This window comes from Rattus norvegicus, chromosome 11 (assembly GCF_021556685.1).
Source record: "Rattus norvegicus strain SHRSP/BbbUtx chromosome 11, alternate assembly SHRSP_T2T, whole genome shotgun sequence".
Classification (NCBI taxonomy): Eukaryota; Metazoa; Chordata; class Mammalia; order Rodentia; family Muridae; genus Rattus; species Rattus norvegicus.
This window is the reverse complement of record NC_141544.1, coordinates 88552775-88566853: the sequence shown is the minus strand read 5'-3', so window position 1 is coordinate 88566853 and position 14079 is coordinate 88552775. Positions and strand designations below refer to the sequence as shown.

The window sequence follows — 14079 nt, the reverse complement described above, 5'->3', positions numbered from 1 at the left end:
CAACAACTACCACCACCACCACCACCAGCACCCCCTCACCCCCAACCCCACCACCACCACCACCACCACCACCACCACCACCACCACCACCACCACAACAACAACAAAAACCCACAGGTTTTTGGTAATATTCAACAGGATAGAGAGTACACTGGGAGGCTGGGGCATGATAGTTTAGTAATCCTTTCTGTTCCTCCTGCTTCTGTTCAGTTCCTATGATGGGCACTCACATGCCAATGGCTGGAGACATGAATGGACTCAGCCCCACCCAAGCTCTTCCTCCTCCACTCTCCATGCCCTCCACCTCCCACTGCACCCCCCCACCTCCGTACCCAACAGACTGCAGCATTGTCAGGTGAGTGCACAGCATGTGACCCTGGGGTCCATCCTAATCGTTTATGGGTGGAGGGTAGACACTGGCAAGACTGATGAAGTAGTTGAGAAGAGAGAATGCTGCCTTGTGACTTAAGGAAGATGAGCCTGATTGGTACAGCGGTCAGCATAGCTCTCTTAGGAACTCCTACGACCAGTGTAGTGAAAGTGGAAACATGCACACAGGTTTCAGACCTGTGTCTTGGTCTTCATGTATCCCCTTCTACTCCCTTCTGTTCTGACAGGTCATTTGTGGCCCCTGAATTGGTGCTCAGGGCTGGGTTTCCCCAGAGGGATGTAAACTGGCTCTGCTGCTCCCTTTCTTGCTCTCTAGGCCTCACAGCTCTCAGCCACCATGGGACCATAATTTTGGAGTTGGATGTCTATAAAAAGTTTTAATATTAGCAAAAAAATGTGAGATTTGAAGAAGCCTCCACTACTCTGCTAGGAAATGAGGACACTCTAGGACAGGGGGTTTCATGTGGACAGAAGATAGCAAAGTCTGGAAGGTGTGTCTCACAGATGTACATGCAGCTCCACATTTCATGTTTAATGTGTGTCTTCAGTTTCAAGGGGAGCTTTATCCCTTTGGCTGACGGTAGGGTATGTTTTGCTCATGTGCAACGTTAGCAAAAGAGACAGTGTAGTACATGGCCCAGATCTGCAGAAATTGGCCCTGGGATGGTAGTGACATGACCAGTCGCAGGCCAGCATTACAAAGATGATAATCTCTGTTTTAAAGGCACAAATCAAGAAGTATCAATGATAGTCTAGAGTCTTAGCCTACAGGATTTTCACTATCTAAAACATCCTCAAGAATCCCTCAAACACAAAAGAGCAAGAATCGAGATTCCAAGTCTTATGTGATCCTGAAGGCAAGCGCATTGAGGGCCTGACCACCAAACCTCCACACATACCCACTGCAATGGCTCCTGGTGTATTTGTTCAAAACCTCCAGGTACCCCAAATCACCAGCTGAAAAATCGCCACCTCCCAGAACACTTATACTTGATTTGTTGTCAGTTTACCTAAAGTTTGAGTTTCTAGCAATCCTCAAACCTCAGCTTCAAGGCCCGTACACACTTCATTTGCTGCCAGTCTCTTATGCAGGGCATCCAAGGGCAAAATGTTGGGTTTTCCTTTATCTCGCCAATGCAGTTGGGGTGAACTCTCTTTTTCTGTTTCCTCCTTCCTCTTCCCTCCTCCCTCTGCAGTTTCTTAGCAAGGTTGGGCTGTTCATCATGTCTGGACTATTTCACGACCCAGGGGCTGACCACCATCTATCAGATTGAGCATTACTCCATGGATGTAAGTAAACTGTTAGACCTTTCTCTTGAGTATAATTTCTTTATTTTTCTCCCTCTGGTACATACGCCTTGTAGTTCCATCTAGGATAGATTTAAAATTTGTTTTGGTCATGCTTCTAATCCTCCACTCTAATGGAACCCATAATCCTGTCAGACACATTCCCCAGGTCAGAAGCTCAGAAATCAATATGCCTGATCCTTCGGCTGTGGCCCATTGCACACAAGTGTATGCAAATTGAGAGACAGAATATTTAATTCCTATGATTGAAAAATTTTAATCTCTAGACAGGTGACCAAAAACCAAACTCCTGGGAGGCTGAAGCAGGAAGATCACTTCGGCCCAGAAGTTTGAGACCTGCTCGGGCAACACAATGAGACTTACTCAGAGATTGGTTAAAAATGTCCTTGTTAGAGCATCAGGCAGGAGAGCAGAAAAGACATAATGTGATTCTCCCTGAAGCAAACAGATGACAAAATTGTCATTGGCCATAGCACATTAATGGCAGAACCAGGAGAAGCCTTTGACACTGTTCACTGGGCTTTTTCATCTCTTCTTAAATTAAGGGTTTTAAGGGTGAGTTCACTCTTCTTTTCACTGCTGACTCTTCATTCATTTGTAATTCTGTCACCCCTGCTCCGTGCCCTATCACAGGGAATGATTACTAGCCACGAGTTCAAGTCCTGGGCACAGATATTAGTAGCAATGAAATCTGAGGCTGTTATTCTGCCCCTCAGGCCCTCTGTTAATCCAACTGAGTTAGAAATCGCTCCTTTCTGACTCTGATCTTCTCTGAAACAAACTGCATGTGCTGAAACTTTCTCTTGCTTCCCACCCCATATCTTGAACTTCTGCATATGTGGGAGCTACTTCTCTGCCCCTTGCAGCAATCTGATCCTCCTCCTCCCTCTTCTGCCCCTCCCCCTCCACCCCCCTTTCTCTCTCTTTCTCCGGTTCTCTTTGGCATTTCTAGCTTCCAGATGGTACTTTGGACTGCTGGGAGGAGCTCATCTCTGCCTCTGCTGTTGCTTCTGTAGTGGGGACTCCTTCCCCTCCTTGAGCACCGATGCTAGCCGTGTCCCTGAAGCACGAGAAGGCTCCAGCCCCAGAGGGATTAGTGTACACCATGATACACTACACCCAGCCCTCACAGTCTAGAAGTTACCCCCGTGCTTCCTTGGTAGAGCACATCATAGGTAGCAACTGCAGAGAAAGCTTAAGATGTTCTGACGGGACCAAGGTGACGTCAAAATCACCTCTCTCCACTGAGGAAAACAGAGTGGCCCTGTATTTGAGAAGCGCCTGTAGTGGGGTCCTGTGTGGCGCAATGAGAAGGCTACCCCTTCCCTATGCCTTTATGTAGAATGTATTACTTGTGGACTTACCGCGCATGGGGCATAGCAGGATTCTCCTACCTCCTTTCACATGCAGAAGTGCTTTCCACAAATTGTGAATGGGGGTGAGACCATAAGAGTAATCTCATTCTCATTTGGGCTCATTCAGTTTCAGAAGTAAACAGGATGTAAGAAGCAAAAGATCATGCTAACTTAATCAACTTGTGGATTGTCTTCTTAACGGTATTTTCGTCTACTACAGAAGTTAAAGTAGCTGTGGTTTCCTGAAAACCCATAGAATGGGACAATATTACAGCATTGTCGTAGAAACTATTCGGTTTTCTCATCTGTTCCTCAGTATTTTCCTGCTCATTTCCAGAAACAGATACCTTGTGTGTCTTTGCAGCTCTCAGTTATTGTAGTGTGCCTTTGCCTTTCTGGGAGAGAAATGAGAAGACATTGGGTATCTTCAGATGTAAAGCTGAATTCATGATGTGATGATAAACATTATACTGTGTGCCTTATTAGCTATATAATACCACCATACCACACATGTCTATGAGCCCATAGTATGTAGAATGTAAAGAAATAACTGTATCCAAAGCATACAAGTAGGAAACTAAGACCACATTGCCATCTGCCAAGCTGCTTTCTGCCTGCTGCACTGTTTCATTAAATGGAGACACAGAAAAACTAATGGCAATAGATCCAAGACATGCACACACCTCCTTAAGATCGACCCTACTGGGAAGGCCTCTTGTTCCTCCTGAAGTGCATGGCTATAACTTAGATATAACTGTGTGCATTTGATGCTTTTTTATTTATACCATGAAACCTTTTGCTCTTTAGGACACTTTCAGGCTCAAAAGCTAATCCTGAGTTTACGGCATATTTACCTTGTTACAAAACTGCAAGGCTTGTTAACATAAGCTTCAGTTTTGCTCTCCCTAAAATAGGTATAATAATATCCAGCACTAATTTCAGGATTCAATAGGGCTATGAAAATAATCAGTTTGGAAACTCAATCCCCATTAGAAAACTTTCCTTCTTCCTGCACTGTCAGTGACATCCCACTAGTCCCAGTCCATAGATTTGACTCACAGAGACGTACAGTTCTCCTTGAGACTGTTGGCCTCCCGTTTAACTACTTCTGCACTATTTTACACGCAGATAAACTGAGGCCAATGGAGAACAAGTGTATTGTTATTAGTGATAATGATTTCAAATCATTTAAGCCAAAACAACAAAGAATAAAACAGCACGAGCTAGAAATCCAGGTGTCTGCCTTCTAACGCCTGGTCTCCTTCCCATTGCTCAGGATTTGGCAAGTCTGAAGATCCCTGAGCAGTTCCGACATGCCATCTGGAAGGGGATCCTGGACCACAGGCAGCTGCATGACTTCTCCTCACCTCCGCATCTCCTGAGAACCCCCAGTGGTGCCTCTACAGTCAGTGTGGGCTCCAGTGAGACCCGTGGAGAACGTGTGATTGATGCCGTGCGCTTTACTCTCCGCCAGACCATCTCTTTCCCACCCCGTGATGAGTGGAACGATTTCAACTTTGACATGGATTCCCGTCGCAACAAGCAGCAGCGCATCAAAGAGGAAGGAGAATGAACGTCCGTCGCCGGGTTCTTCCTGTTTTCTTCCTCCTCCCAGCTCCCACAGGGCACGCCTGCTTGATCCTCAAAGCCTTCTCGCTAGCTCTCCTCCTCCTCCTTCTCAGTCTGGTTTCTAAAGGGATGGAGAATTAAGAGGCTACCTGTTACCTAAAGTCTGACCTGTCACCTGATTCTGATCCTGGCTTTAAGCCTTCAATACTCTTGCTTGCAAGATGCGTTGACATTGCTAGATAGACGTTAGCAGAGAAGCAGTGGGTCTCTCTAAGCACTGGAGATCGCTCATTGACTTTTATAAAGCATTTTCAGCCTTATAGTCTAAGACTATATATATAAATATATAAATATACAATATATATTTCGGGTGGGGGTATTGAGTATTGTTTAAATGTAATTTAATGGAAATCGAGTTGCACTTATCAACCTTCTTTGGAATTTGCTTGTTTTGGTTGGCTGATCTGTACCCCTTTCTCAGGGGTATCATGTATGGTGACAGATATTTAGAGTTGAATGGTCTATGTGAGTAACAGTGATATATAGGTCCTCTCCTTTCTTTGGATGATTGCCGTTTAGCACATCAAACCTGTGGATGCGTCCAGTCTGTTTACCATTGCTCCTTATGAGGTAAAACTGCATATACTGTCAGTCTATTTTATGTTACTGGTGTCCATTCCAGTTAGGCTGGTTCACTCTGTGGCCATTCCAAGCAAAATTTTATGTTTGCTTTGTCACACACTAGAAGACAGGGCATCATCTCTTGCTTTTGTTTGAGAATGAGGAGTACTTTTTTTTTTTCTGGAAAATCTTAAATGGTCCAAATCAGCCATTCCAAATGGCTGATGAAATGTAGCCAATATAGCAGTTAGCTCTCTAAAATTTAAGACCCAACACCCTCGTATTTATTAGTAAAACAAAAATGAAACATTTGCTGTCATTAGAGTAGCCTTAAAATTAAATTTCAATACCAGATTGACTGAGTAAACTATGCATTCAATGTTGTTGTGAGAATTGGGGCTAATTAGTCAGGATGATTGGAATTTGTGTAGTTTTTTATGGTGAGTTGCAATATCTATTTAGGAAGGTTCAGGAATAATAAGAATGACTCAGAAATACTCAATCTCCGTGACAACAGAAAGCAATCTCACCAAACTCTGAATTTAAACCCCTTTTGAAACATGGAGTGAGGCTTGGGAAATGTACCTTTTAAAGACTTTCCTATCTATAAGACACTGCATGCAGGGGCAAGTTTAATCTCTCATCAAGGTGGAAAATAAGAATAGTAGCTCGGAAACTACAAACTTGCTAGTGTAGCTTTCACATGGCATGAGCTCAACTATTGTTATTTTCCTCTTTATCATCAAAGCTCCATTGCTGTAGAAAGCAGAGGTGAAGACCCAGTTTTCCACCTGACACTTTCCGGGCAAGGCATAGACCAAGAACTGTCTACAAAACCAGGGCAAAGCTCTTCAGTGAAGCTGTTTAATTCACATGGAGAAACACTTGTTTCCCACTTTGGGAAAGCATGCAACAGTGTTCCCCCTAGATGTTTTGGAAACATTTTGAGTCAAATATATTTTTCCCAGACTAAACCAGGCTAATGAGCTCTACAATCCTCCTGCACATTTTGGTAAAGGGCTGTCATTGCACAGGAGCTCCCATTTTTATCTTAAAGTGCAAATGGGCTAATACGCCTACGAAATGTAATGTATGGGTTTTGCCAGAAAATAGTATATTGTGTACACGTGTCTGTGTGTGAGTGTGAGAGTGTGTGTGTGTGTGTGTGTGTGTGTGTGTGTGTGTGTGAAATTGCATACTATGCTGGTTTTGTTTGTTACTCTTTCTCTTGGGGATAGTTGGGTTTTCCAGAACCACAGACGAAACTTTTTTTTGTTGCTGTTTTTATATTTTTGCAGAAACACCATTTAGTGAGAATTCAATGTCAAATTAGACATGACACCTTAATTGTAAGAAGGGGGGAGAGGGAAAGTTGGTTTTTTTTAATTTTTTAAAATTTTGTATACTAAAGAGAATGAGTCCTTAATTTCAACATTCTGTTGCATTTAAATAATGATAAGCATCATTAACTTCTGTAACAACTTCCCAGCTTGGCAAATTCAATGCATGGAGAACAAAGCTGGGCCTTAGCCATGTTAGGGAGAAAAATGGCTTCTTGGGGGTTGTGAGCATTTGGGTTGCTTTAGCACCGTTGAGGTGGCACAGGGGACTCCTGAGGCATTTCAGCACTACTTACGTAGCACTAGGGACTCGGAAATTCCTGTACTGTAGCTAATGATTTTGGCGTTCGCCATTAGCAGTAGATAGGCCGTTTCTCTCCTCACACCAGTGTTAAGCGTGTGAGTAGCCAGAGCTGTGGGGAAGAGCATGGAGAACAGACGTCTGCTGGATGCCTCTCACCGGAGAATGAGATTCCTTCGCGTGGTGGTGAAGTAGGATAGGAAGCAGGAGTCTCCTTGTTAGTCCAGTTAGCTATTGTTTTCTTGATATTCCCCCCCAAAACATTGACTATGAGAGATATGTGGGGCTTTTTTATTTTTATAATTGTACAAAATTAAACAAATATGAAATGTTTTATATACTTTATTAATGTTTTTTTTCAAAAGGTACTTTCTTATAGACATGATCCTTTTTTTACAGGTTCAGTTGCTTGTCCCTTGGTATTTTTGTGTTATGGGCTATGGTGAGCCTGAGGCAAATCTATAAGCCATTTTTGTTTGCCAGGACATGCAATAAAATTTAAAAATAAATGAAAATACACTGAGAAATTGTGTTCCTCTGTGAGTATGTATCTGTGTGTTCATCCTTCTGACCTCTGGCCTTGTTTCTCTTACAATGGGAAGAGAAAAATACTTCAGTTGAGGCCAAACAGAGTTTGCTGTCCAACTGGAGATTAGACTGCCACGTTTCTGAATTTTATTTTTGCATATTCATTTATTTATCAAAAATATTTTTATTTAATATATTCTGATCATGGTTTTCTGCCCCTCGTCGACTTTCAGACCTCCTCTATCCAACTCCACAATTTCATACCATTCCCTCTCTTTAGAAAACAGGCCAAAATATGCAGAGCAAACAGGCACACAAAACACTCATTAAAACACAAAAATAGAAACCATAACCTATAAGCAAAAGACGTGTAAGGTAAAAAACAAAATCACAGACAAAGCCCCGTGAGACCAAAAATCTACCAAAATGCCAGTGAGCTTGTATTGTGTTGGCAGTCTTGTGCTAGGCATGGGGTTTGTCCTTAAGTGTGGTTCCTATAAGCCAGTGAATCTTTATGGTAGAAAATAAAATCTTCCTTCGCCAGAGGTTGTCAATGGGAGATGGCTTCTTGTTAAGGATGGGAGATCATGTCTCTCATCCCCTCTCAGTGCTGGGACCAGTATCTGGCTTGGACATGTGTAGTCCTTGTACATGCTGCTACAGTGTATCTGAGTTCATAAGAGCATCAGTCCTGTTGTGTGTAGAAGGCACTCTTTTCTTGATGTCTTCCACCCCACTGCCCTTAAAATCTTTCTGCCTCCTCTTCCCTGAGCTCTGAGGCAAGAGGTTTGTTTGTTGGAGTACCGGTGTTCTGAGGTCTCTCACTCTTTGAACATTGTCCAGTTCTGAGTCTCTGTATTTTTCCCTACCTCCTATGGGAGGAAGCGTCTCTAATGATGGCTGAGCAAGCATGTGTGTGCTATTGTCATACATGACCATCCCATGATGGTTATAAATACCCTCCTCAACACTGAAGGAATAAAGTGCAGATCACCCTGGGTGTGTGGGAGACACACTGTACATAGTAGCCTCTGAATAAAACCAGGCCTTTCCATTAGATACATAAATCAATAAAATAAATGATTTCTTAAAAATGGTCTAATAATTTTTGATAAAGGCAAACCTTTATCCTCTTGTAGACTGACCTAGGCTGGCATTAAACCTAAAATATAGCAAGAATTTTGTAGAATATCCAGTATATATGAGAAGAACCTAGAATATACTAAAATTGGTCATGCCAATGAATGAAATTACATGGTGAAAATGGAAACATATAACCAAGAAAGTTGAATCTTACATTATTTATTGAAAAGTGGTGACAGTTTCTCTAAAACAAAGTGAATGGTTTGTTTGCACCCATGTCAGGGAGAGAATACTCAGCTGTGCAAATGACTTGTCAATATTCACCAGAGAACACCAAACTCCTGGTCTCTTTGTTTTGTTGGAAAGTTATAGGTGTGTACAATAGAACCAAATGTATTTTCTTTTAATAGTCAGAGGCTCTCTAAACCATTTTATAAACCCAAAGTAGATATGAAAGGTTAATGGTCTTATTTCTTCATATCTTGAGAAATTTTCTTTCATGATTTGTCATTCTCCTTATTGATTCTAATTATCCTCCTCTTCCTCCAAAAGCCAAAACCATGTTTTTCCATCTTTTATTTTGAGATTGTAATATGACATCATTTCTTCCTTCCTCCTTTCTCTTTCCAAACCCTACCACATACCTCTTCTTTCTCTCTTTAAAACTCATGGCCTCTTTGTTCATAAGTCTCACCACCACAATCTTTATAAATAAAAGAATGAGATCACTCCAGACTGTGCCATTGAACGTGCTAGCCACTGGCCATGTGCTACCATGGAGCCCTTAAATTGGGCTCCTCCAAGATCATGAATGGACCATACACATGCAGTTTCAGAGATGTGAATAAAATGAATGGAAAATCATTGCTCTTTATTTAGTGTTGATCACATGTTGACAAGATTCTATCTTGAGTTGAATTTCTTTAATTTTAAAAATTTCCCTTTTAGATGACTTCACACATTATTATGGCCGTCTTGTATTCACCAGCCTACAAAATGACCCAATAAGATTACAGAAGGACAATGACACAAATACATATTTACATACATTCAATAGTTTTATACAGTATTACCTATAAATGGTCAGGAAGGTTTGGAGGGATACAAAGTATCATTGCTGATATCCAAATAATATTTTCTTTCTATGATGGCCCAAACATTAAAATAGTAAAAAGATAGTTCAGGCTTGTTAATCTAGAAGACAAACAAACATGATGATGAAATTAATCATAAAAATGAATCCACAGACTGTCTTTATCCATGATGTCGGAAAATTAGTGTCTTGAGCACAAAGTTCAATAGATAAGCACTCTGGGTCTATGGATAAAAATGACGACTTCATTTAGGGAGTTATTTGACAAGAAGAATTTAACCAGGTTAACAGTTTTGCAACAAAACTTTGGTCATCCTAAGAAGGAATGTGGTAATATTCTCCCATCTTTAGTGATTTCTGGGGACCAATATTCTGACATATTTACAAGTGCCCGGAACTAACAAAAGGCACAAGGACACGGGAGACAAGGGCACGGGAGAAAAGCAGTTAATGGGAAACTCAACTTTGAAACAGAAGATCTAATTAGTGTTTGCAAATGTGAAATGTAGAGACTTTTGAAAGCAAAGGACATGGACCTCTCTTTTCCAAATAATTAAGATCTGTGAATTGCTCCTAAATAATTTTGTAATTTTAGATTTTCATGATGCAAATATAAGGTGTACAGTCATAAGTGACAGTAATAACAGTCAGATGAAAGGAAATTCCTATTCTTTAGGCATGTTGTATGCCAGCTCACAGGCAGTTTAGTTCATTAAGATCAAGAAAATGAAAAATAATAAGTTGATATTTCAGTTTGTTTTCTACTTCTCTTTAGACTTTCTATTCCATTTATAAAATTACGAAAACGTGTAAAAGCCAGAAGACCAGGAAATCTGCCGTGAAGTTGTGTCTCCAAGAAATGATAGGGATGGCCTCAGCTCTCGTACCTCAGCAGTATGGCCTTTAAAATACACTTGAACGCATGCAGCACCTACATAGTGAACTAGGGGCAACTCAAGGATGCTGAGAGTCAGCAAATTCGTCTTCCTCAGAGGAGAATCCTTGAATGGGCTATCTAATACCAATTGATCAGCCCTGAAGTCATATAGATTTAAGCAACACTAGATGGGTTCAGCTGCTTGTACTTATCTGTTTATGCATGTTTGTATATGTGTCTGTGTATAGATACATAAAGTACAGATGGAGCAGTGACACTAAAGCCATCATGAACTTGAGAAAGAGCAAGGGGGAGGGACTGAAGAGAGCAAAGAGAGGGAAATGATGTCATTCTATATTACCATTTTAAAACATTACTAAAATATGAAAAATAGTGACTGTTAAAGCCTGAATATAATGAATCATAAGAACTTCCGATATCACAGCATGAATCATAAAGTTTGAATAAGTCAGTTAGACCTATCGAAAATTCCCACAGGATATAGGTGATACAAGGCTGTAACTTAGCTTTAAGTGATGTGCTTGCTGTAGCTAATATGACAATACATTAATCCTAGATGGGGTGCAGGCATTCTTGTTAGAGAGGTAAAATTATGCACTAAAAGATCACATAACAACAGTGGTACACGCTAGACCTGGAGAGTACAGTCGGACTCTTGAGTTGAACATCCAGAAACTAACATATATGGCTCTCAATCTCCCTTCCAATGTCCTTCTCATCCACATCTACTGTTGTGACCAATCAGATGAATCAGAGTCCCACAGGGAATTCTGAACTCAGTGTATATTTTAAGCATTGGAAACTCATTTCTTCTTAAGAGAAACTTGCCACAGAAAGCGAGTGTCACACGGGTATAGTTCAGAAGCGTGCAGTTCATCAGTTTAGAGCAGTGTTTTTAGAGTCACGTTGGGTGTGTCTTTGAAATTTATGAGGTTTGTAACTCCTCACACTAAGTCCAACTCTGTTTTTGTGCCAAGTGGGTGGCAAGTACTGGCAAGTAAACTTCCCTTTCATGGTTTTTACCAGAATTCTCAACCTAGGACCTCAGAGCACCAGCATTTTGTAATGCAAATAAAACTCAGCTATAGAGAGACAGGGAACAGGAAGTACTTTCAAGTCGAGAGGGCTGAGATCCGAAATAACAGGAAATGAAAGATACAGGAAGCACATGGCTCACCTGAGATTTGCTCTATGACCCAGGAACACAAGCACTTATGTCTCGGACAAACTGGGATGATTTTATGCAACGCGTGATTTCTAATCACTGGCTGCCTTATATTGGTTGATCACTGTGCACTTCTGTGTTTCAGCTAAGTTCCCACCAGCTGATCTAACAGTCCTCCAACTTATTATTGCCTTTGTGATACTCCTCCATCTCATTAATAATTGAAACCTATAGAAAGCATGTGAAAGCACTTTCAACACTTGGAATGCTGAATGGAGAAGTCTAAAAAGAATGAATAAAAGCAAAACAAAGTAGAGAAGACCTATTGCCAGATCCTGGGCTGCGAAATGAACAGAGAACTCAGTCATGTTATTTCCTGGGGCTTCCTGCCAAAAACACTTTGGAAATGATTAGAAACTTTGTACTCAAAATTGTGGAAATTGAAGTGTCATTGGGCTCCAACACATTTGGTATATTAGTACAAAGGCTGACATTTTGTAAACATCCACAAGAGAGATCAAAAAAAGATTGTGTACAACTTATTCTCCACTATCTTTGAGATAAGGGCAACTCTATGTTCATTGTTTTTACTTTTTGCTTTCTCCAGTCCATTAAATAATTGTGAGCCTAATTTACTTACTTCTAAACAGCACAGAGTCAGTAAACTCTATTGAAATTTGCCAGGAATTATTACATTTTCCTGATTCCCTTCTTTCTCTCTGTAGAAGAAGAGAGCCATGCTATATTCCATTCTCTCTGTAGAAGAAGACACCCATGCTATATTCCATTCTCTCCTCATGCCTGAAGTTCCCATCTTAGCTGGCGGTGCTCTGTGGTGGATTTGATGACATATTTGTCTATCACCATGTCTCAAACCTGACCTTGGAGATAACTGCATGTCACCTCCTCCTTATAAATGGCCACCCTCAGGTCCATGACACCTTCAAGAGTGACGTGTAAGGCAAAAAGCTATCTCTAAGCCTGGTCTCACCAAAGTTCACCAAATGGTACCATGCTGTTCAGTGGCTGCCTAGTGTGCCGTCAGCATTGAGCAATCAGTGGGAGTTCTGTCTGCTCAGAGAGTGCCTAGCTTCTTCCCTAGGATAATATCCTATTCATCAGAGAGCAGCTTGGCTGCCTTTCACTCTGTCTTTCATCTCCTTTGCCTCATTACTTCGTGTCCTGCAGTACAATACCACAGTCTTTGCTCATCATCACAGACTCTGTAACACTTTGACCTCCCTCGGTGAGGGTGGCAGGAGAGTGAATGCCTGGTCTCTCCCATGATCGTAATGCATTCTTTCCCTCCCTGGGGAAAAGGTCTCTTCTGTCTCTTGGCTGAAAGATGATTTTCCTCCAGACTGCCCTCCAATTATTTCCAGTGTGCTTGCATAATACCAATCTCTATCCCCATGTTGAATGGAATGGGTGTCTTCATGGTGAGGAAATCAGGGATGATACATACTGGCAAGTGTGAGAAAATGAACATAGATTGATCTAAGCAAAAGATTGGTGCATATGTGGTGTCACATGGTCTTGGTTCTCTTTGCATTTCCTGTCAAAAACATGACTCAGCTTCTTCTGAAACTGTGCAATGCATTTTGGGAATTTGACATTAAGCAAAACACAGCTCTACAGTTATACAAAGACAAACCTAGAAAGAATTTAGGGATCATTCTCATTGCATGGAGTAGGAAACTGAGCTCTGGGAAGGAATGGGAAGGTACAGAGTTTCACATGAAAAGGATTTTCAAATGATTCATAGTAAACCAGTTGACTTGTATCTTCAATTCCACTTTAATTCAACCTCTGCCCTGACCTGTCCTTGTCTTAAGCCTCTCTTCCAGGCCACAGCTCTTCCCTTGCTATTCTCTCTTAGTGGGACTTTGGAGTACGAGTGTTTGCCTACTGCTGGCTCATGTCCACTCTCATGCTGGTTTTAGCCATAGACATTTATGTTCAGGAAGCACTCTAGGACTCACAATACGGAATTACTTGTAGATTTCACAGTCTTATTATATGCGTTGCCTCCTGATGACTCTGCCAGTTGGTTTAATTTTTTTCTTCTGTTTCTAAATGCAAAACAGAATGTTCATTTGTGGTACCTGAAGAAATAATGGGCAACATTCTAGACTGCACCTGTACAAAACAAACACTGTGTGAGTGAGTGTGTGAGTGAATGAGTGAGTGAGTGGGTGAGTGAGTGAGTGTGTGAGTGAATGAGTGAGTGTGTGAGTGAGTGTGTGAGTGAGTGAGTGTGTGAGTGAATGAGTGAGTGAGTGAGTGAGTGAGTGAGTGGCTGGGTGTGTGTGAGAGCAAGTGAATGAGTGAGTGAGTGAGTAGGTGTGTGAGTGAGTGAGTGGGTGCGTGAGTATGTGAGTGAGTGGGTGAGTGTATGAGTGAGTGAGTGAGTGGTTGAGTGAGTGAG

General features: G+C 41.5%; 1 protein-coding gene across 7 annotated transcripts in view; it reads left to right on the top strand.

The window, feature by feature from the left end:
* Positions 1-7407, top strand: part of Tp63 (tumor protein p63) — a 210025-nt gene extending 202618 nt beyond the window's left edge. For 4 of the 7 annotated variants that reach the window (NM_019221.4, XM_087575454.1, XM_087575455.1 and 1 more), the window contains 3 exon segments: positions 211-355; positions 1587-1680; positions 4330-7407. In NM_019221.4, the coding sequence (NP_062094.1) occupies positions 211-355; positions 1587-1680; positions 4330-4626 (536 nt within the window). In that variant the 3' untranslated portion in view covers positions 4627-7407. 7 annotated transcript variants of the gene reach the window in all.
* The last annotated feature ends 6672 nt before the right edge of the window (positions 7408-14079 follow it).